The sequence below is a fragment of the Nerophis lumbriciformis genome, linkage group LG09 (genome assembly GCF_033978685.3).
Source record: "Nerophis lumbriciformis linkage group LG09, RoL_Nlum_v2.1, whole genome shotgun sequence".
NCBI lineage: Eukaryota > Metazoa > Chordata > Actinopteri > Syngnathiformes > Syngnathidae > Nerophis > Nerophis lumbriciformis.
In genome coordinates this window covers 19,821,242-19,846,408 of record NC_084556.2, presented here as the reverse complement: position 1 = coordinate 19,846,408, position 25,167 = coordinate 19,821,242, and the positions used below count along the sequence as shown (strand labels likewise).

Sequence of the window (25,167 nt, the reverse complement as noted above, 5' to 3'; positions counted from 1 at the left end):
ATGCACATACACAACAGCATCATCAGCATACATCTGGAAAGTTATGTTTGATGGACAGCTATTTGGCAGATCATTAATGTACTGAACAACATTAATCCCAAAACCGAACCCGGAGGTACACCGAGAGTATTGTCAGAAGTGTCAGATGCAGTATTGTGTAGTGTAACACTGTTTCCTCTGCACAATATATGATTGTATCCATTGTGATGTCTTTACTGACAACAGAATAAGACATCTTAGTTAATAAAATGTGTTGATTCAGTCAAACGCCTTCTTCAAGTCAAGAAAAACAGCTATTATCACACCACCGGTATCATTTGCTTTTTCTTTTTTTTTCCACAAAGAAACAAATTGTTGTCTCAGTTTGTTTTTATCTGAAGCCAAACTGCATTGGGTTTAAGTTGTATGGACTATTATTCTAATGTTTAATGAACTGCTCTGCCAACAGTTTTTCAGCTAATTTGGAAACTGCATGGAGAATGCTTATCGATCTGTAATTATTGATTGATGCAAGGTCCTCTGATTTAAAGATTGGAGTAACAACTGCAGATTCCCATGGGTTTGGAAATTTACCTTCAATTATAGATTTCTTAATGATGCTGATGATTGGAGCAATGAGCGATTGAGTTTTCAGAAACATTGTGTCCATATAAAATGCGTCCGTGACTTTTGAGTTGTTCAACCCACAGAAAACTATTTACATGTAACTGAGACACTTCATTCATATTAAAACCAGAGTAGCGGGATACAGAGGCAATTGGATTGGATTTTTATGAGTTGGATTTTTAGACAGGAGTAGTGGCCCAATTTTTTACGGAGTCAAAGTATATGTTTAGGGCTGCTGCCATCTCATTAGAATCATGAGTTAGAGTTCCATTTATTTGCAAGTCTCTAATGTTCTTATTCATTGTATAATTTCCTGTTAATTTCTTTGTACAAATTTCTTTAGCATTACCTGTGGAATTGATTGACATTAATAAAAAAAAGTTTGCCTTTGCTGTTCTGTTTTTTTTAATGTCACTTTATTCCTTAGTGAGGTGAACTTATGTCTATTGTGTTGATTATGTCTTGAGGGCTATCTTTAGTGCATGATACCGCTGTTTCATCAGTGACCATATTGTACTATTTAGTCAGGGAAGATGGTTTCTTTTCTTCAGTTTCTGTTTAATATTTTTAATAAAACTGTTTTTTGAATCACCGAAATAAAGATGTTACAGTTGTCATGCACCCGTTTACATATGAGATGCTCAGGCCAATTTATTTCACCCATGGCAACATTAAAATTGTTTTATTTCAGTCTTTAGTATTCTTATTCGGTCTGACTTTTCACAGGAGGAACAGTTGAGAGAATTACCATGACAATGTCTAGTTAGTTTTCCTAAAAATAAAATTATATCATGGTCTGATAGGCCTGTCAAATAATTGCAAGTTTTGTTAATTCTCTTAGATTTATTTGTAAAAAAGCAGACCTATTCTGGTTCTAGAGTGGTTAGTAATTCTAGTGGATTTTTGCACAAGCTGTGAAAGGTTATATTTATCTGCGATCTGTTTAAGATTTCTCCTACCCTTTTTATCATTCCAATTAACATTTAGATGGCCAAAACAATAACTTCCGTGTCAAAGTCACAGACATTATACAGAGATTTTAACTGAACATTGAAATCTACCTTTGCTGTTGGATGGCGGTACAGACAGATCAAAACAAAGGACATCTCAGTTGATAATGTAACCTCCACCCCAACACATTCTAGCTCAACTTCCTCTGGCCATTCAATCTGTTTACATAGCAAGGTGTTTTTATTGTACAACAGAGCGCCCCTACCCTTTCCTTTAACCCTGTCCTTTCTAAAAACATTGTAGCCTGGCATGTTAACCAGAGCTTAAGTGTTTAAACCAAGTCTCTGTCGGTCCCAAGCAGTCAATGTTTGAATCAACCAGTAGATGTTCTAGCTGTTTGTGTTTGTTGACCATGCTTCTCATATTTAAATGTCCACTGAACAGTCCTCCAACTTTGCGCTGTAAGTCCCACACAATTTTGGCCAGATTGTCTGAAAAAATTTGATGAAACAGTGTTTTTTAAAAACTGAGTTTCTAGTTTTTACATCTGTGGAGGACTCGGTTGACAACCAACCATGAGCTGCTTGGCCTTGTTGTGCCGCCAAAGCGGCACCTTGGATAGCCAGGGCAGGATGGTCTTGTAGGAGAGCGCCGTTGTTGTCCTTAAACCCACTACGACATGCCTAAAACGCAGTCGATGTCCGTCCAGACATATGACCGGCATCAGGCTTGGAGCATACGGTGGTGGTTGTAACCGGTGTGCTGCTTGGCGTTGTACCGTCGGCGCGGCACCGCTGATAGCAGGGGTCAGGTAGCCTTGCTGAGGAGCAACACTGTTGTTATCCTGAATCCTGCTGCATCGCGCCATGGGAGGAACAGCCCGGAGCGTAGCCATACTTGCCAACCTTGAGACCTCCGAATTCGGGAGATGGGGGGGGCGAAGGGGTTTGGTGGTAGCGGGGGTGTATATTGTAGCGTCCCGGAAGAGGTAGTGCTGCAAGGGGTTCTGGGTATTTGTTCTGTTGTGTTTATGTTGTGTTACGGTGTGGGTGTTCTCCCGAAATGTGTTTGTCATTCTTGTTTGGTGTGGGTTCACAGTGTGGCACATATTTGTAACAGTGTTAAAGTTGTTTATACGGCCACCCTCAGTGTGACCTGTATGGCTGTTGATCAAGTATGCCTTGTGTGTGTGTGTTAAAGCTGCATATATAATGTGACTGGGCCAGCACGCTGTTTGTATGGAGGAAAAGCGGACGTGACGACAGGTTGTAGAGGACGCTAAAGGCAGTGCCTTTAAGGCATGCACCCAATATTGTTGTCCGGGTGGAAATCGGGAGAAATTCGGGAGAATGTTGCCCCGGCAGATTTTCGGGAGGGGCATTGAAATTCGGGAGTTTCCCGGGAAAATCGGGAGGGTTGGCAAGTATGAGCGTAGCCCATGCCTGTCCAGACACTTCATGACTATCAGGCAGCGAGCCGACGGAGATGGTGGTAATCTGTGTGCTGTGCAACACCGTAGCTGTGCTATTAGAGCTGCACCACTGATAGCCAGGGTCGGATAGCATCGCCAAGGAGCGATTTTACTGGTTCCCTGGGTCTTGTCGCTACCTGCCGTCTTTGAGGCCATAAGCGCTGCCGGCATCTAACCCAGTATCGGATTACTGCCATCTCGGTTTTCTTTTGAGATCCAATTATTTATTACATTTATGTATTGCATCTTAAGCGATCGGAATGTTCATAATAGAGGTAATTATTGTTATTCATTATTAATATTGTTATTTGTATTAGTGTTTTTATTGTTCTATTTGTAGTGCAGCAATGTTCAATGTCATTCCTGTGTTATTACAATCTACTTCACTATGTTTTCTGAAAACAATTTGCTATCATATTTGTATATATAGTATTGTATTTGCTGATGTAGTGCTGTAGTTTTTGTTTTTTGTCGTTGTCTCTCTCATAGGTAGAACCGCCATGGCGAAGACAGACGACCTGGTGTAAACAAGTGTGCGGGGGTCCGCTGTTATGTAGTGTAGTCACGTTGCACGGCCTGAATAGTACAAAGATTGCAATGCAGGGCACAATGCAGAGCTGGTGTTTACAAATAGCGTCCATACCTTCGCTCGTATAGTGACTAGTTACAGTTGTCAGCAAATGCTAGTGCTTTAATTGATTGCAACTGAAGTCGAGTGTGATGATGATGAGGAGTCCTCCAAAGTTCACCTGCGCAGACATTTGACCTCTGTCTCGCAGACTGAACAACAAAGAATTTGCTTTGCAATCGAGACTGTTGAACTGTGTTGTCTGTTTGGCAATGCTGTCCACATGCAGACAGACAGGTCATAAACAGACATTCATTCACAAAAGCGCTGGTCCATCACAGCTATTTGAGTCAGTCACTTGACTATTATTGTCTGTCTAGCCATTATTTTATGGCAATAGTAAACATCTTTACACTATTTTTGGTGTTATTTCCCTCCAAAATTACATGATAATACACACATTGAAATACTCAAAATGTGTATTGGCCCACCTCAGGCAACTTGATTTGTACAAGGTTTCTAAAAAGCAAAAGATGACTAATTTGAGTGACAAGACTGAAAGTAACAGGAGTGAGTTTTTAGCATGGAATTCATGCTGATAGCATGTTGACAGTGATCGAACAAAAAACCCCAACACATTTTTAAAATACAAAACATTAAAAAAAAATAATTTAGGAACAGGGCTGTGTTGACATTTTAAATCATGTGCCAGTTGTAGTTGAAATATCATCAAATATACAGAAAATTAAAATGAGTGAACTTATTTTTGGCCTACACAGGATCTGAATTATCCAACTTCATGTGGACCATGTGACTTGTGGAATATTGAATTCTTTAGAGCGGGTAATGTGTTGGGTTTTTTTATTTTTTATTGTTTAGATAATCACATAATTATCAAATTAGATTAATAAAATGAGCTGAGATAACATCTGCAACTGCTTAAACCAATTTCCAGACTGATCCGTATGTATAATTCTCAACACAAAGAAAAAAAAGTAAAAATTATTCACTGGGTTGTACATTTTTATTACCCTAACACAGTAACATTGAAAATGTTTTAAAATGACATTAGTCACTTTTCAGCTAGAGTATATCTGCTTATTGATTGCCTATGATGTTTTTGTTTTGTTTTGTTCAAAATATGCAAAATGATTGCTTATGTTGTAATTTATCAGAAGGGATGAAAGTGCATATTTGCATTTACTTTCTCTGAACATAGTTTATCCAGAAAATACTTTAAAACAAATCCTTGAACACATTTTAAACTGTCAACTACTGCATATCAGTTAAAGCATTTGTTTTAATATACAAAATTAACCTTTGCTAGTTCTTCTTGCTATATTATTTTTAATATATTGTATCATGTGCCTCCTCTTAACAATGAAGAGGCAGTGATATCAATGGTTGCTGAAAAGGCATTTGACCAAGTGTAGTGGCTTTGGGAACCTTTTTTTTTTTGATGGATTAAGCTCCTATATTCATCTTCTGAGGCCTCAGTCAAGACAAATGATACGCAATCCGAATATTTTCACCTTTACCATTCCAGAGGGCAGGGCTGCCCCCTGAGCTCATTGCTTTTTGCTCTTGCTATTGATCCTCTGTCAATACTACAAGTGATTTCTTCCCGGAAGTGAAAAACAGTGGTCATCAACCAAGATGAGATGGCTGTTGTACGAGTACACAAGGGGCCTATACATTCCCGCAAAAAACTGATACGAGCAAAAAATCCAACTATGCAATGGAATAGATCCCTATACTTTTATCCCCCCCAAAAAACGTGTCTAGTGATAAAGGCTTATTCGTCGATGGAGAGTGCGTGCTCCAGACATCATTCTACACAACAAAACAAATGGAGGACATGGAGGTCTACAACTTATTTGTGTGTGGCTGGGTCAAGGAAATTAGTATCAAGACTCTCCCGCATAAATCATGCATCGTTTTTTGCTTGGGTAAGGTTGCATTTCATGATTCAATTTTGTGTCTACTGCTAGGTAGACACAAAACGGCGCTGTGTACGCATGTTTTTCCCCATCTTTATCAAAATTTAACTATAGATGTCAACATTGTGTATGTGCTAAGAGCTTCATTTATGATTGTTGCCTATAATAAAAGCTTAACTCTTAAGTTTTGCTAACGTTTGATTTCTTTTATTCGGACTTGAACAGAACACTCTTAGCAAAAATGTGTCATAAGAATTACAAACAATGTCAAGATAATACGTAAATGGGAAACACTAAACGTTAAAAGTATATCAAACAAACCTTTAACCGAGTAGTCACTGCAAACTCCTGCATTCTTTGGCTCTTCTGCATTGTACTGGAGTACAATCTTTCATAAAATCTTGCACTCTTCTGCCATTCTCGATTACCTCTGGAGGAACTCTGAAGAAATGTCTATCCCTTTTGCGATTTAAACAGTTTGTACAGCCAAAAACAACACAAGCACATGGAATTTTTCTTTGAGAAAGGCTAAATGGCGCCGTGTACCCAATGAGAACAGACGCTGGCTTGACCACCACGCGTATTCGATGAGCCGGACATAACGTCATTTTGAATCCAAGCAATTGCGCTTCGTACCAACCCGCTTATTACGGGCATATGTAGACACAATGTGCAGGTGAAAGTTCCTCTCTATGCAGATGACCTTCTATATGTCTCAGACATCTCTGTTTTGGTCCTGGCTGCCTTAATACTCTCCAATCGTTTGAACATGTTCTGGCAAGAATCTGAACTTGGCAAAATGTGATATTTTTTCTGTAAATTCTGCTGTTTAAAATATCCTCTGCACAATTTTCACTTTAAAATTGCCTTGCAAAGTTTCACATTCAACTTTATTCCACTGTTGTCCAAAATCCAGGGAGATTTTGTTCACTGGTTCTTACTTAATTTATCTACAGTGGCTATAGTTTCAACTACTGTTAAAATAATGTACTTTAGCGATTTTCCTATTTGTTCCAGTGTATACCACTTTTTCTCCCTCAGTCCTTCTTTTTTAAAATAATAGTCACATTTTGGACTTAATTTTGGAATAAAAAGACTCACAGATTACGTGAACAATATTTACAGAGACCCAAATCGTTAGGAGGAATAGCACTACCAAACTTTAGGTTTTACTACTTGGCCACCAACATTAGAATTCTTAAATATTGATTGCAATATGAAGCTTTTGCTCGTTATGAAGGCTAACCTAACTAAACCAGTACCTCTTTGGGCTCTGGTTCACTCTTCCATCCACTGTCTACTTCCGCTTTTACAAAAAATCTAATCGTAAAAACTTCATTCAGAATTTGGGTTCAGTTTAAGGGCTATTTTGGCTTACAGACTTGCAGCCATCAATGCTTTCCCTCCCACTCTTGTCGATAGTGCCTTTTTAAGATGGTCAAATCTGGGGATCAACAACATTAAACATTAACATTAAACAACAAATATTTTTGCCTCTTTCCAGCAACTTTGTGATACATTTTCACTCCTTAATCAACACTTTTTTTTAGATATCTACAGATCCGCAGTTTTGTTTGTAATACTTTCCCCAGGATTCCAAACTTACAGACTGACACAGTTTTAGATGCTTTTGTGATACCACTTCTGACTTTGAAAGGATCAATTGCACGTATTTACAATTTACATTTTTCATTTACGCCCTGAATGTATGAATTGAAATAGGTCACTTTAGGAGGGTGCGACTTAGGAGTGACCCTATCTGAGGAGAGCTGGACAGAGATTTTAAGTAGAGTTAATTTGTGCAAGATAGCCTTCTTCAATGCAAGCTAAGACATTGTACCTATTATACGAAGGTCCGGCTGGCTAAAATGGATGACGGAATATCGGTGTTATGTGATCAGTGTCAACAGCCTCCAGCTAACTTAATCCAAGTTTCAGGACGTTTATAAAGCGGTTTCCTAAAATATGTAAAAGACTGATCTCAAATTGAACCCTGATTGAAAAGTAATTGAAAGGTAAGATAGCTGATGAGCCTTTTGCCTGCTTTTATGTATTGCTGCATCGTGTTGGGGACATTCAGTGCAGTTGTCTGTGGCTTCAGGTCAATAATTGCCTGTACTTATTTAACTGATCATTTTTATAAATTCATTTGTATTGAATTTTTGTAAATTACTTGTTTGGGGGAGAGAAAAAAAGAACATTTGACATGGACATTGGATTTATATGTAAAAAAAAAAATCCAATAAACAAATGTTTAAAAAAAAAAAGGTGGGGTTTGTACTAAAGATGAGATTTTGCAGAAGGTAGTAGAATGGCATACAACACACAGCGGTCTTTCTTCATTTCCTACTGAAGTTACGGTGAATCCAAAGGCTATGTATAATTCGTTGTACCTCCTTGTCTTTCCATTGTGGTTATCGTAACTTGTTGTCCTTGCCACTGACGTGGACTCCTTTTTATTTTCATCCTGTCACAAACGTTTCCATCTCTCTGCCTCTGTCAGCTCTGTGCACATGTTGCTACGTACTTACTACTTCTACTGGATAGAACAGAGATCCTGTTGATTAGATTAAGCCCTGCTGCCACCTAGCTGAAGGCATGTGTATCGTCCTAACAGTAATACCAGAGTGTGGAAACAAATAATGAAAATCTCTCCTGCCACTCTTGACTCCACAGGGGGTCCCGACTCACTATTTGAGAAACACTGAGTCAGGGTAACATGAAAACTGCAGGACATGACTAAAGTGTGAATTTTAACAAAACTTTTTGTATGGAGTCTTCAATGGAAAAATTGTAATACCCTGATATAGAGAAACACTATACTCTTTACTTAAAGGGGAACTGCTTTTTTTGGAGTTTTGTTTACAATTTACAATCTTTATGAGAGACAAGAACAAGTCTTTTTTTTTTTAATTTTTTTTTTTTAATGCATTCCAACTCAAAAAAAAAGTCTGCTTACAGTTGAGCCTATGGGAGCCATGACGTTATTGCGTCTCCGCCGACCATAAAACCTACTAAAAAAACATCTAAAAAGCGCCAACAATACTCCATCGACATTTTATGACCTGAATAATAACCAAGTATCAGCAGTACTGTTAATACAAGCGCTAACAATAAAGACCTATTTTTAGTGGCACTCTGATCAAGAGAGGTAACTATCTTAGACTTAGATTTATAGACAAACTTTATTGATCCACAAGGGAAATTGTTCCTTTTTTTGTTTTTATTTTTTGCTGCTCTATCGACATCATCAGCTGGTGAGCTGCTTTCCTGCCTCTGAGCTTGTGAAAGTTAATTCTCGATTATAAATCATGCCTCTCACCTGGATAGTGGAAGATTGAGGACATAAACCGAGAGGTTGCTACAATTTGACAGCCAACTTACTGTAAACCGGAAATGGCGAAAAAAAGACCCGAAAAGATATTTGGTTCCACCCACCTTTTTTCTTTGCGAGGATTATGATTAAATCTTCATTTAAACGGGAATATATTAAAATCCTAACAGTCGGTTTCCCTGTACTACATGTTGTAATGAATGTGTCTGTTACTACATATATACAGTGTGTACTGTATATAAAACGTTGATAAAGATGTTTGGTTGTTTTTTAAGCGCTTTATAAGCAAAATAGAGCGACTCATATAGGCTCCTTTGAAAGTGGACTTTTGCTAACATTTATTTACTCATTAGAGTGCGAGGAAAAAGAAAGACGTGTGTGCTTGTCTTACCTAAGGATTGTGAATGATAGGCAAAATTCCAAAATAAGTGCAGTTCCTCTTTAAAATATATTTTCAAAACTAGATATGTGGAACTAGTTGACATGAAAATATTAAGCATAAGTCCAAAGTATCTGCTTTTCATTATGGAAGCTGATCCATTGTAAAAATTTCGATCAAATAAAAACAAAACAATACATTGCATGTTTATATGCACACCTTTATTAGTAACACTTCATTTCAGAGAGTATTTGATTGTCTGTTTTCTTTTAATAATATGGGAGGCAGAACAAATCACACAATTTCCAAGCCATGAAAGCAGTTTCATGTCAAAGGGGGGCTGGTTAAGTCACAACCAAAGGGCACATTTTCATATAAGACTGCATCTACTGTCGAGGGTTAATGTGATTGTGTTGCAGACTCCTGTTGAAGACTGGCAGGTGTTAGAAGCGTATGGCACAGCACCTGAAAGTGAAAATAGTAATTTCTTCTTAGACATTTAATGGTGCCTTTGCAACAGATCTAATCATTATGCTGTTATAATTAAACCACCATAACCCTTGCTTTAAAGTATATTACACAACCTAAAAATATACCTGTATCTTCTCGGGCACCCATGATGATGGACAATGTACTCCTGAGCATAGCAGAACCGTCTGCAGAGTCCTCTATGCCCACATGTCCAGTATTGCAGTTCGTGATCAATACCTGCAAATTAAATTAAAATCAATTTTTATTGTTCTTCTTGCAAGCTAACTTTTGTAACCCTATAGCCAAATGAATAAATACAATGATTCATGATACTCGAGTACATCAGAAGAAGCCAATTTGTGACTTCATCCAAAGAATAATGTAGTATATGAGTAAATGTAGAGATGTGTGTCGCTTACCCTCCCCGACCGTAAACATCAGGAGAAGAAAAAGGAGAACCAAACTGAATCGCTTCATGTTTGGGCGCACCAATAAGCTTTCACTCTCTGCTGTGGACAAGCTGCTGCTGCATTTATAAAGCATTTCCATCACGTGGGTGGAGTTGGCGGGGCTCTCACCAAATCCCAATGACAAAGTATCTCTGCATGAAGGGAGCCTGAAACGTGAAGATCATGACCTTTTGTATACCTAATGTTTGTTTTGTTCCTAATATAGAAATCTAAAGACAAAGTGGTTACTTGTACTTACATACATATATATATACCCAATGGTAGGGCCCTCTAAAGCAGTGTTTTTCAACCACTGTGCCGCGGCACACTAGTGTGCCGTGAGATCCAGGCTGGTGTGCCATGGGAGATTATCTAATTTCACCTATTTGGGTTAAAAATATTTTTTGCAAACCAGTAAGTATAGTCTGCAAATTATGTGTTGTTGAGTGTCGGTGCTGTCTAGAGCTCGGCAGAGTACCTGTGTAATACTCTTCCATTTCAGTAGGTGGCAGCCGGTAGCTAATGCTTTGTAGATGTTGGAAACAGCGGGAGGCAGTGTGCAGGTAAAAAGGTGTCTATTGCTTAAACCAAAAATAAACAAAAAGGCATTGGAGCTTAAGGAAGGCTATGCAGAACAAAACTAAAACTGAACTGGCTACAAAGTAAACAAAAACAGAATGCTGGACGACAGCAAAGACTTACTGTGGAGCAAAGACGGCGTCCACAAAGTACATCCGAACATGACATGACAATCAACAAGGTCCCCACAAAAGGATAAAAACAACTGAAATATTCTTGATTGCTAAAACAAAGCAGGTGCGGGGAATAGCGCTCAAAGGAAGACATGAAACTGCTACAGGAAAATACCAAAAAAAGAGAAAAAGCCAATAAAATAGGAGCGCAAGACAAGAACTAAAGCACTACACACAGGAAAACAGCGAAAAACTCAAAATAAGTCACGGCGTGATGTGACAGGTTGTGACAGTACACCTACTTTGAGACAAGAGCTATATTGATGCACGGTTGGTTCCGGTTTAAAGTCATATCCAACAATTGCGACTTTTTACTGTCAACTGAGTTTCGTTTTTTAATGATTTCTGCTGGTGGTGTGCCTCCGGATTTTTTTAAGCAAAAAATGTGCATTGGCTCAAAAAAGGTTGAAAAACACTGCTCTAAAGAACAAACCATCCAATAGTTAATATTAGAGGTTTAAATCCTGGCTTACTGTGTGTTAGAGGTATATCCTCTGCTCTGTCCACATCTGAATGCAATGGTAGTTCATGGCTTATTGCTGATGCAGAGAAAGCACAATCAAACTATACAAAACATGCTGCTCCCATGATGCAGTGGGAATTGTCACCCAGACAATAAGAAAACAAGGCATAGACATGAGCGTGTGCAGCATGCGCCCTGGTGATTGTGGAAAATGTCATCCATGACTCAATATGTCTGGTCAAATAGGTGCCATTCAACCGAATCGGTGACCCTGAAAATGTAATGTATATAGAAAATGGATGGATGGATGTGCAAGATAAAATTAACTAGGTTTTTATTTTATTAAGCAAAGTTTTCTGTGCATTGATCTTATCGCGTATTCAAAAGAATAATTCAAACACTGGAAATAGGATTTGTTGATTGTCCCCGCTTCCTTAATTACACATTACCTTGAAATATAATAATTTAAATCCTATATTTAAATATATTTGTGTCCAAAACTATACCGTAATTTATGTACATTTTATATATAAAAAAAAAAAAAAGATCTCGTTAAAATGTACACTTTAGTCATCCATCCATTTTCTACCGCTTGTCTCTTTCGGGGTTGCGGGGAGTGCTGGAGCCTATCCCAGCTGCATTCTGGCGGAAGGCGGCGTACACCCTGGACCATACTTGCCAACCTTGAGACCTCCGATTTCGGGAGGTGGGGGGTGGGGGCGTGGTCGGGGGTGGGGCGGGGGCGTGGTTGGGGGCGTGGTTAAGAGATATATATATATATATATATATATATATATATTAGAGATGCGCGGTTTGCGGGCACAACCGCGGAGTCGGGCGGATGAAATTAAAAAAAAATAGATTTTATCCGCGGGTCGGGTTGGGTCGGGTGGTTGAAATAAAAAAAAATTAGATTTTAAATAGATTCAGGCGGGTGGCAGTTAAACCAATTCGGAAATATATATACATAGTTAAATGTTGTTACCCACATACGAAAAACGAGCAGGCACCTGCTGCATATGCCACAACAGAAGAAAAAAAAAAAAAAGAGATGGACACTTTTACGGAGCGGAGAAGGGACGCCTCGCCGGGGTCCGGGACTGAGGCCCCTTCCCCCGAGAGGGCCCCACCGGGAGCCGTAGCTGAGGCGATCCGCGAGAAGGGCCCGACGCACGTCCAGGGTCACCACCACGCCCACCGCACCGACACCCCGCCTCGTCCGCCTTCGCCGCGGCCGGCGTCACGCGCAGCAGGTAAGCAGCTTACCTGCCCGCCACCCCCGTGGCCAGGGGCTCGTAACAGGGGTCAGTCCGCGCGCTCCGCCCGCGCAGCTTACCTGCCCGCCACCCCCATTGCCGGGGGCGCGTAACAGGGGTCACTCCGCGTGCAGTGCGCTCACGAAAGGGGTGGGGCTCACCCTGGTTGATATAGACAGCAGCTGGACGGTGGCCATGGAAGTCGGAACCCGCTAAGGAGTGTGTAACAACCCACCTGTCGAATCAACTAGCCCTGAAAATGGATGGCGCTGGAGCGTCGGGCTCATACGCGGCCGTCGCCGGCAGCGAGACGCGCTTGGAGGTGCGCTCAGCGCGGCTCCCATATGATTGCGCACTGGTGTGCGTCTGGGTCGTGACAGCGTGGCACGCGAATGTCTGCTCTGCATTGGATCAGTCTCCTTTCTTTAACAGGCAAAAGCTTTATAACCTCACTAATGCCTTGCATCGTCTATATTAGATATATAACAACGGGCGGGTGCGGGCGGATGCGGTTCTGATCAAATATTACATCGGGTGGATGGCGGATGGTTGACGACTTTCTGATGCGGTTGTGGATGAAATAATTGCCTATCCGCGCATCTCTAATATATATATATATATATATATATATATATATATATATATATATATATGTATATATATATATATATATATAAAAGAAATACTTGACTTTCAGTGAATTCTAGCTATATGTATATATATATATATATATATATATATATATATATATATATATATTATATAAATAAATAAAATAAATACTTGAATTTCAGTGTTCATTTATTTACACATATACACACACATAACACTCATCTACTCATTTTTGAGTTAAGGGTTGAATTGTCCATCCTTGTTCTATTCTCTGTCACTATTTCAGAACACACACATTATATAAATATACATTATAAAATCAATAAGAAAACGGGAGCTCTAATTTGGGAGTCTGAATTAGGATCAGAAGTTCCTATATAAACATTGCACACTCACGTCGCCTTTTTGTATCGATTACTGCAGCTGTGCACTGGATTCATTCACAAATACAAACTACAACTCACAAACACTTTAGAGTTAGGCTCCACCATCAGAATGTGTACTTGAACTTATAAAGATCACATGGATATTATTCAGTGAGTTGATTCACCAAAACTAACTTGTTATACAGGAGGAAAAAGCACACAGGATGTTTCAATTGTTCACAGACTGGTCGCGCTCATCAGAATGACAAGACACTTCCGGTCTGCAGGTGATAGCATTCAATTGGGAAGAAACGCCCTACTGCCCCCTACTGACCAATGTGAATACTGATAAATGTGTAATGACCGCTCCAAAAACGAATTCAAACCACAAAATAAAATAAATAAATCAACACAAAAATGTGACACATTATGGGTGGGTCACATATGCATGTACAGTAGATGGCAGTATTGTCCTGTTTAAAAGTCTCACAACATTGCTGTTTACGGCAGACGAACTGTTTTACGTAAACGAAAACTTGACTGCTGTTGTTGTGTGTTGTTACCGCGCTGGGAGGACGTTAATGAAACTGCCTAACAATAAACCCACATAAGAAACCAAGAACTCGCCCTCCATCATTCTACAGTTATAACGTGAATGGGCAGGCATGCTATATATTGTGGGAAAGCGGACGTGTGAACAGGCTGTCAACACGTCACTCAGGTCCGCATGGAGCTGGAGGGGGCGTGGCCTCCAGCTCCGCCTGAATTTCGGGAGATTTTCGGGAGAAACTTTGTCCCGGGAGGTTTTCGGGAGAGGCGCTGAATTTCGGGAGTCTCCCGGAAAATCCGGGAGGGTTGGCAAGTATGCCCTGGACAAGTCGCCACCTCATCACAGGGCCAGCACAGATAGACAGACAACATTCACACTCACATTCACACACTAGGGCCAATTTAGTGTTACCAAACAACCTATCCCCAGGTGCATGTCTTTGGAGGTGGGAGGAAGCCGGAGTACCTGGAGGGAACCCACGCAGCCACGAGGAGAACATGCAAACTCCACTTTAGTCATGTCCCTGGGTTTTCACTTAGTCCTGTTACCTAACACATTACCCCTCTGAAAAAAACCCACGTGGCATGGAGGAGGCTGCATCATTCAAATCCTTTGCAGGCCAAACGTTAATACATTAATTTACTTTTCTGTACATTCAAATATATTTCAACTAGGACTGCAGGGGATACATTCTCAGCACCTAGATGATTTTAAAATATAACTTTTGGTTGAATCCTTGTAATGTGATTAGTGTCAACATGCAGTGTCAATGTAGAGACAGGTTAGGTCTACCCTACTGATTGTGTGTGTGTGTATGTATATATATATATATATATATATATATATAAATACAGTACATGCCAAAAGTTTGGACACACTTCTCCTCGTTCAATGACTTTTCTTTATTAGGATGACTCATTTGACAAACAGGACTGAAAGTAATAGGAGTGAGTTTTTAAGCATAGAATTCGCAACCTTCTCATTCAATGTGTTTTCTTTATTTTCATGACTATTTACATTGTAGATTGTCACTGTAGGAATCAAAACTGTGAATGAACACATGTAGAGTTACTGTATGTACTTAACAAAAAAGGTGAAATAACTGAAAACATGTTTTATATTCTAGTTTCTTCAAAATAGCCACCCTTTGCTCTGATTACTGCTTTGCACACTCTTGGTATTCTCTCGATGAGCTTCAAGCACATCTGTGAAGTGAAAACCATTTCAGGTGACTACCTCTTGAAGCTCATCGAGAGAATGCCAAGAGTGTGCAAAAAGTAATCAGAGCAAAGGGTGGCTATTTAAAAAAACTAGAATATAAAACATGTTTTCAGTTTTTTCACCTTTTTTTCTTAAGTACATAACTCCACATGTGTTCATTCATAGTTTTGATGCCTTCAGTGACAATCTACAATGTAGTCATGAAAATAAAGAATAAGGTTGCGAATTCTCTGCTTAAAAACTCACTCCTATAACTTTCAGTCATGTTTGTCAAAAGAATCATCCTGTTTCGGAACCCTATACAAAAATACAATTATGTTGCCTGAGATGGGCCAATTACACCTTTCAATTGGTTAACAATGTGTGTTATTATTGTATTTAAAGTTTAAAGAGACATCAATTTAAAGTTATTTTTGGAGAGTTACAACGAGCAAATATGGCACTAATGTGGTGGAATATATATTCCTCCATCCCTTTCTACCGTTTGTCCCTCTTGTGGTCCCAGGGAAGGCAGTGTACACCCTGGACAAGTCGCCATCTCATCGATACATAATGATAAACTTCAAAAACATGACCGAAAATTAGGAAATCAAAGTGAATCAAATGTAAACACAAAGCAGCGGTGTTATCCGAGTGCTGCTTACAGCCACGAGAGGGCATATTTGTCTGGCATCTGTGGGCTGCTATGATATACTATGAATTGCATTGTCTACATTTCAAAGTGCTGCCTTGCGTGGTCCTTTTTTGATAAGTAATTTAAAATATCAAATAGTTACATTTATTGTTCAAATAATAACATCGAGTGTTTTATTTATTTCATAAATGAAGTATTTGTATCCAAAATAGAGGACGCATTGTGTCATTTGTACAGATGGAGGCGACACAATGAATGTCCATATCGGGTTTACAACCGTAGAAGAAGAATGAAAGGATGGGAGCATGCGCAGTCAGTGTTCTTGCCAGTAAGTTAAGATGGCGGATCTGCTCGGTTCAATTTTAAGCTCGATGGAAAAGCCTCCAACAGTTGGCGACCAAGAAAGCCGGCGAAAGGCTCGAGGTATTATATTATGTTGCCCTGTGCGACAACTCAATATGTGTTTGTTGAAAAGTAAACAAATAAGAGACATGACTGAGAAAAATATCGAAAGGGCAAAGGAGTCTAGTTCGATCAGTCAATTAAACCAACCATTAAACAGTCCATATTCGGCACAGATGTAAACGATAGTAAAATGTGCATTGGTTTGGAACCTGAGCATCTTTGAATACTTTTGTCAGAACACACACCGGCTATAAACTGTATGCACTCAATGCTGCGTGTGGACGCTGTCGGTTCGGTGTTGTGATTGGTCCTTACTTACAAAACCAGTGACGTCATCCACGCATTTCCATGCGCTACTTTTTAAGCGCCTAAAGAAGAATAAGCACCTAAAACACTCAAGAAACTATCTTGGACCATGAACAGCGGATTTGGAAGTCAGACTCAAATGTAAACAAACGTTATTAGTTTGTTTACATGCTAAACTGATGTCATATATATACTCAGTGGCCTAGATTGATTAATTGATTAAAACTTTTATTAGTAGATTACACAGTATAATACCTATTCTGTACAATTGACCACTAAATGGTAACACCCGAATAAGTTTTTCAACTTGTTTAAGTCGGGGTCCACGTTAATCAATTCATGGTACAAATATATACTATCAGCATAATACAGTCATCACACAAGTTTATCAGCATAATAGTCATCACACAAGTTAATCATCAGAGTATTTACATTGAATTATTTACATTATTTACAATCCGGGGGGTGCGATGTGGGGGGGTTGGGGCGGGGGGTTTAGGTTTGGTTGTTTTCAGCACTTCAGTCAACAACAATTATATCATCTGAGAAATTTACATTGAAACAGTGTAGGGCTGACTTGGTAGGATATGAACAGCGAGCAGTGAACACAGTGAGCTCAGAAAGCATAAGAACAAGTATATACATTTGATTATTTACATTTGATTATTTACAATCCGGGGAGGTGGGATGTGGTGGGGGGAGGGTGTTAGTTTAGGGTTGTAGTTGACTGGAGGTGTTCTTTTAGTGCGGTTTTGAAGGAGGATATAGATGCACTTTCTTTTACACCTTTTGGGAGTGCATTTCATATTAATGTGGCATAGAAGGAGAATGAGTTAAGACCTTTGTTAGATCGGAATCTGGGTTTAACGTGGTTAGAGTGTCCTGAGATCGGTAGGTTGTGAGTTCGAGTCATACCAAAGATTATAAAAATGGGACCCACTACCTCCCTGCTTGGCACTCAGCATCAAGGGTTGGAATCGGGGGTTAAATCACCAAAAAATATTCCTGGGTGTGGACTGCTGCTGCCCACTGCTCCCCTCACCTCCCAGGGGGTGAACAAGGGGATGGGTCAAATGCAGAGGACACATTTCACCACACCTCGTGTGTGTGTGACAATCATTGGTACTTTAACTTTAATATATGTAGTATAGTCATTTTGCTATCCTATGAACAATTTCTCCACCCTTATGTGATGATCAAGCAAATGCATCTATATGTGCTCACAATAATAGATTTTTCTAACAAGCCAGTGTAACCCACCCAGTCCCAGTACATGTATACAGTATGTACTGACTGAGCATTTCAGCCATTTCTCATTTCATTATGCCTTTTTTGCTATTTTCTTGCTTTTTGGGGGGTTTGTTTTATTTTTGTTTCACTAGGAGGGCGAAGTGTTATCAAAGGACGTAAGAGTGTTTCCAGATTGTGTCTTTTTAGAATAATTTTCTAGTCCTGATGTCCACTAATCAAAGCTTTGGCTACACCCTTGTGGAGTTGTTTTGGACGCTTCCACCTCTTGCTGCGACGGCGACAGCAATGCACACTGCTAGGCTTATGGAGGTGTCTTGCATGTCAGGCTCTCCGTTCCCATAACTGCTTAGATTTGATTACAAGTAAATGCACACTTCCTGTGACCTGTCCTTCACATTTATTTGTTAGGTCCTCAAATATTTGAAAACATGTAGAGTTACACCCCTTACGGCCTCATTTACTAAAGGTTTGTGTGTGCCAAAACACGTGCAAACCTAATGGCACACACAAAGCTGATTTACTAAACGTATGCAAAGTGGATTGCTTAAGTGAGCAGAATAGGGCGTGCAATCCATTTTGAGTTTCTGTCTTCATTAATATGCAAAATATACAACCGTCACGTTGTATGTGTGTGTGTATATATAAGGGGTGTAACGGTACACTTGGGGCGGTATAGCTCGGTTGGTAGAGCAGCCGTGCCAGCAACTTGAGGGTTGCAGGTTTGATCCCCGCTTCCGCCATCCTAGTCACTGCTGTTGTGTCCTTGGGCAAGACACTTTACCCACCTGCTCCTAGTGCCACCCACACTGGTTTAAATGTAACTTAGATATTGGGTTTCACTATGTAAAGCGCTTTGAGTCACTAGAGAAAAGCGCTATATAAATATAATTCACTTCACTTCACTTCACACTTCATACAAACATTTCGGTTTGGTACGTACCTTCGGTTTAGAGGTCACGGTTCGGTTCATTTTTGGTACAGTAAGAAAACAACAAAATATAAATGTTTTGATTATTTATTTACCAAATTTGTAAACAATGACTTTATCCTTTTAACATTGGGAACACTATAATAATTCTGCCCACGTTAATCAACATTAAACTGCCTCAAGTTGTTGCTCAGATTAAATAAAATGACAAAACTTTTCTTCTACATATAAAAAGTGCAACATTAAACAGTTTCAAGTCAACTCATCATGCTTAATTTATTACAGCATTTGGGAAGCCTGTAGTTGATTTTTAATATGTACATGTTATATTTTTATCAACATGTGATAGCAGGGACCCTGCCATTCAAAACTAGGCTGATCCATTACTAATGATTAATGTAACTATAGCTGAAAAAATAGTACAATAGCAATAGGAGAAACTATTCATCTCTGAACACCATGGAGTTCATGTAAGTTTTATGATGCACTTACATTATTATATCAACTATCAGAGACAGAAACTCTTCATTTAACATAATGTCCTTTTTGCTGCTTAAACACAGCTCAATCAATACAGAAAAAGGTAGAGTGAAATAACAGACAGACAGGGCTTTGCTGTCCGCAACACACACACACACACACACCGCAAAATGAGCTAACGTTACGTTAAAAGCGAATTAGCCTTCACCTCAAGCCAGGACTGCGAGCGAGCTGAGCTGCCTCTTATATTTCTAGAAGGTCAACGGGCTCATAGTGATGTTACTAGTAGTTGACTGGGAGGTGTTTATTATAATTTGGGGAGAGTCCGCTGCCTGATGCTTACCTGCTAAACCTTTAGCACTGACTACATGCGCTCTGAATACGCACTGCTGATTGGCTGTTACCGCTCTGAATACGCACTGCTGATTGGCTGTTACCGCTCTGAATACGCACTGCTGATTGGCTGTTACCGCTCTGTTTGTAACCAATCAGATGGTTGTGTGGGTGGGACAATCCTGGGTGCTGTGTAGAGTACTGACAGAGAAGAGGCAGAAAGCGGAGCAGCTTTTTAAGACTTTAGCTTAGGCGGCTACTTCATATGTTCATGTGGAAACTCGTTCGGTACACCTCTGAACCGAACCGAACCGAAACCCCCGTACCGAAACGGTTCAGTACAAATACATGTACTGTCACACCCGTAGTGTATATATATATATATATATATATATATATATATATATATATATATATATACAGGGGCGCCGCTAGGGATTTTGGGCCCCACGAAAAGAATCTTTAGAGGGCCCCCAACACAGTGTCATTATTTTTTCTGTATTATAATTTCATCATCATTAGGGGCCTCTCTGGGCCCCCCTCCATCATGGGCCCCTAGAATCCGTCTCCTTTACCCCCCCTTTTCGGCGCCCCTGTATATATATATATATATATATATATATATATCTATCTCAAAACGCTCCCAATACTAGGAGGAGAAGATGCAAATATAATTATTGAGCACGCGCAATGTGATTCATCAACACTCATCACCGCATTGCAAACACTATATTGCGTTTTATTTAGCACCTGTGGGAAGGACATGCAAACTGACAGTTACACACAAGATCACTGCTCACGCTGCACAGACAGATGATGTACAGATGAGAATCCTCCATCCTTCTATGTGTGTGTTAACATTTTGAATAGTCAGAAATAAAAAAAAATTTTAGGCATATTGTTTATTTAGCTTTTTTTTTATGTAGTTTATAGCTGCTTGAGGACTTAAGGGATTGATTGAAACAAATTCAATTGATGCGTTTGGTGTTCTTTAGAATTTTTTTTAATGCATTCGTTTTTTTCACAAAGAATATATATTTATTAAAATGTTACTTGTATGAAAACATTTATTTATGCATTGTTTTGCGTCTTGTGCGGAGTAGTAAGTGCAGCCTCTGTCCAATGAGCGCACCTTTGGCGGTAGAAAAAAAGAGTGGTTTAACTGTAAATGCACTATATGACTGCTTCTAAAATGCCCATAAAATGTGGTAAATGTCCCCTGCATGTTTGAAAACATAGCAAACACTGCAGGTAGGAGCATGATGATATGAATGTGCAGTAAATGAGTGTCTCCGTATAGTACACGCAAAATGTTTATTTAAATCAGGTGGTCTGCGCCACTTTTCAATTGCACTTGCAGTCTTAGTAAATCACATTCAACACGCCCACTAATATAGTACACACTATTGTACACAATATTTTATAGATTGCACACGCTGTTTAGCGCGTGGTCTTTGAATCTTAGTAAATCAGGCCCTTTGTATCTAAAGGGGTTTGAATACTTGGTAAATACAACGAAAAAGTTGCTATGTTTGCAACACTGATCCATACTGCTACGTCTTCCAATTCTCTGGCAGACCCGGTCCATATGCGCTGTGTTAAGAAGCCGAGTTACGATGCATACTGCCACCTAACGGGTTGCGCTAAATGTATATGTCGCAGGCCACCACAAATAAATGAATGAATGTGAATCACTGATAATATGGGTTGGAACACTAACCAGTAACTTTTTGTAGATTGTCAAGTGAGCATGTTTACAAGTACTAATATTGAACTGCTTTTGTTAGAGCAAGCAGCGAGGCTCAAGAAGATGGAGGAAGACGAGAAAAAAAAGAAAATTGCATTTAGGAAAAAGGTGAGCACTACATTTAGGTCATATTATTCTTTGTTGATTTTACAGAGTAATCATAAACTGCTTCTTTCACCGTTTAAGATGGAGAAAGAAGTGTCAGATTTCATCCAAGACAGTTTACAACAGAAGCGCAAGTACAACCCAATGGGGAAGATTGAGAGGAGTATATTGTAAGGCGTCTTCAAGTTGGATTATTGGAGTCTTTAGGGAAGAAACTTAGTGTTTTTTGCACAGGCACGATGTCGCTGAAGTGGCAGGTCTGACTTCATTTTCTTTTGGGGAGGACGAGGAGAGCCGTTACGTTATGTTGTTCAAAAAGGTTGGCCGAAGACCAGTAGATGTTGACTTAGTTGATGCAATGTGTTCAGTTTCTACTTTGTGCTCTTGTAGGAGTTTGCACCGTCCGATGAGGAGTTGGAAGCTTATCGCAAAGGAGAGGAGTGGGATCCGCAGTTGGCAGGGCAGCGCCGAAGGCTAAAAGTAAGTACAGGAGCGTTCCAAAATATTATACGCGAGCATTTGCATATTTTAAAACTTGGAACGCCACAATTAGATTTGGCACTACTCTTTCGTTCGCCCTCCCTCAGGAACACATTATATAATACAACTGTCTGTAAACACAAGCTGTAGTTATAATTTCATACAGTAGCTTGCACCTGCTAACTCTTACTGTGCTTCTTAACACTCCTCATATGCAAATCCATTGTGGTCGACACAAGTACACATAAAACAAGCCAATGGTGTTAAAAATGTGAATTTCTATCAGGCTGCTGCATACACAGAAACGTATGAGCAATATTTTGTAATATGATGATGATAATTAACTTTATTGGTCTGTCACGTCAATACTGTGCTGAAAAGTACTGTCTTTCTTGGCCAACGTAGGAGCAGGCGGCACTGGAAGAAGAGGCATCCCGCCAGTCCAACAAGTCTGAGGCGTGTCCCAACTCCAACTACAGAGACAAGTACAGTCACCTAATCGGAACATCTGCAGCCAAAGATGCAGCGCACACGCTCGAAGCCAACCAAGCGTACGGATGTGGTGAGTGTTGCCATTGGTGCCCCACTAGGCTTAAAAATCAGTTAATCGAACATTAAATGAAAACAAACTCAATAACTTTGCTGGCATCCATAAATTGCCATGTCCGTGTGTTTGTTTTGTCTGTCGCTTTCAATCAGGGTGCAGGAGGGTTCCCAGCACTTGGACAATTTTATTCCATAGCAGAATTAAAGTATCATAATGGAAAAACAAGTTGACTTTGTAAGTTTAATTGTGTTTCATTCTATCTATTAAACCATATCCAATTGTATTTACAATTCGCAAAATATGTGAGAAATTTCGAAATGCCGCATTTGCCCCATAAATCTAAAAGTTGTTCATCTGTGACATTCCATTTATACCCAGAGATGGAGACAAAGACACGACAACCTAAGACGATGTCTGTAGGCAGCAACTTTTCCTTTTAACCCTTTGTGTGGATTATGATTATTTTTCATCTAAAAGATAAGATATTTACATCCCATCAGTCGTTGTCGCCGTGAGAGCAGATATTGTACAGTAAGCGAATATTTTATCATATTCGTAGTTTGTCTTTCTTGTTTAGCACTTAGCAAAAGTGTTTCACTAAAGCTGGATCTGTTTAGCACACAGCTTTTAAAACTTGTAGATCACCCTCCTTCTGTTCAGGCTAAAAAATATAGGGTTGTGGATCATATTTCTTTCCAAAGTAATTGTTGTTGGCTCCCATGAAGTCCGCAAGATTAGCGTTGTTGGTGGTGGGGAAGGGAACTGTGTTGTCCCCCTGGATACATTACGGATCACATGACTGGCTTGCTCATTATCTCTCTCAGTGACACGAGAATCTCAGTGAGATTTATACTATTTTGATCATATCTATTTACTCGCAAACTTTGTAAGTCTTTCGGTGCTATAAATGAGACAGTAGCTTCTATACAGAGGCAACTTGTTTTTCCATTCTACTGGTACTTATCAGCATTCCACAATCTTTGTCTCTGTGGGTAGAGGTAGGATCGCTAGCTTACACACAGGATGCACAGTGAGAAGCACCGCAAGGTAATACAAATTTGGAGGAAAATTTCATTGCAAGACCAAATGTTCCTGTGTGGGAACATTTCGGGCAAGATGAGCCCATCAACATGGAAAAATGAGCCAGTATGCCAAATTTATTGGAAAGTGATGCCAGCAAAAAATAAACCACATGACCCAGTTTTTCCGACTGGGGAATAAAACTGCACTTCAAGATGTTCAATATTTATTGAAGTTACCTTTTAGCGAACAGATATTGAGAGTCCATTTTATTTTTTGTTTGTTTACTAATTTAGGATAATTAAGTTCTTGACCTTCCAAATACAATGCTGAAAAAATTAATTGTGTTTAAAAGGAATACTTGCATTATTACAGTATTGTTATATATTATGATTACCGTATTTTTCGGACTATAAGTCGCAATTTTTTTCATAGTTTGGCCGGGCTCCAGTGCGACTTATATGTTTTTTTCCTTTTTTATTATGCATTTTCGACTTATACTCCGAAAAATACGGTACATTAGTGATTCATTTGGTCTCAAAATAATGCTGACGATATTGTTTATCGGCAATAATTTATCGGCCCAGGCCTATGCACTACCCCCATATGTGACCTCTTTTTTCAAATAAATTTTCATCATTTAGTGCCGGTGGCCAACAAGAGGGACACTCGCTCCATAGAAGAAGCCATGAATGCCATCCGAGCGAAGAAACGGCAGAAGCTGGAAGAGGACACAGGCGCACACAGCAGCACTTCTTGAGTCTCTCTGTGTGTTCGTGCGTGTGGGCGCTTGTGCAATGTGATCCCTGTCTATAAATGCAATATTGTGTTCTACTTCAGAGACAGTATGTACGGCAGGTGGATGCTCCTTTCTGAGACACTCTGTGTTTCTGCTTTCTGGCAAGTAACACATGGGACAGTATGAGGAACACGCTTTTATAACATGGTGTTACTTCAAATCATTTTAATGCAGATTCTCTTAGTATTATCACAATATTTTTTACAAGGGCACTGTTACTGCCTGTCTTCTATTAAATCTATTTTGACCCATTTCCCCCCATTTTAATCTCGTTCAAAACTCAAGATTAATATTGACTCAACACGCTTTGTATGACATGTATGAATTTTAAAATTCAGGGATTTTTTTGCTTCTTTTGTTTGTGAGCAACCGCCTCTCCATGATGTCATGTCATAAACGCAGGCGATGACTAGAGATGGATTGCTGTGATCGATACGTTTGATTGGACTTCTATTGTTGGTTATTGTCTCAGAGAATGGTATGTTCTGGGATTTTTAAGAAAATGTTTGTCCTGTTTTAGCCCTATGTGTATTAAAATAGAGGATGTTACCTTTGTCATTCAATAATTTCCCTTTTACATAACATTGTTATTATGGCTGTAGTGTGCTGGGGTGTAGAGCTGCCTCTAATATTTTATTTACTCAGCAGCCAAAAACATCTCACATTTTATCCACAATTATGAAAGTATTGTTCCATGTTCACTTACAAAGTATGCAGCAGGGTCCCTAAGCCTAAGCCCCCCTC

General features: G+C 39.5%; 2 protein-coding genes across 2 annotated transcripts; one reads left to right on the top strand and one right to left on the bottom strand.

The window, feature by feature from the left end:
* Positions 1–9,381: 9,381 nt before the first annotated feature.
* On the bottom strand, positions 9,382–10,217 carry defbl2 (defensin, beta-like 2). Its single transcript, XM_072913751.1, has 3 exons — positions 10,140–10,217; positions 9,846–9,957; positions 9,382–9,714 (listed from the first exon to the last, which is right to left on the bottom strand). The coding sequence occupies exons 1-3, from the start codon at positions 10,195–10,197 to the stop codon at positions 9,693–9,695; spliced, it is 192 nt and encodes a 63-aa protein (XP_072769852.1). The 5' UTR covers positions 10,198–10,217; the 3' UTR covers positions 9,382–9,692.
* A 6,074-nt stretch (positions 10,218–16,291) lies between these two features.
* On the top strand, positions 16,292–24,972 carry spag7 (sperm associated antigen 7). The gene is made up of 7 exons (XM_061962367.1): positions 16,292–16,445; positions 21,513–21,580; positions 21,659–21,747; positions 21,812–21,896; positions 21,968–22,057; positions 22,463–22,619; positions 24,269–24,972. The coding sequence occupies exons 1-7, from the start codon at positions 16,361–16,363 to the stop codon at positions 24,382–24,384; spliced, it is 690 nt and encodes a 229-aa protein (XP_061818351.1). The 5' UTR covers positions 16,292–16,360; the 3' UTR covers positions 24,385–24,972.
* The last annotated feature ends 195 nt before the right edge of the window (positions 24,973–25,167 follow it).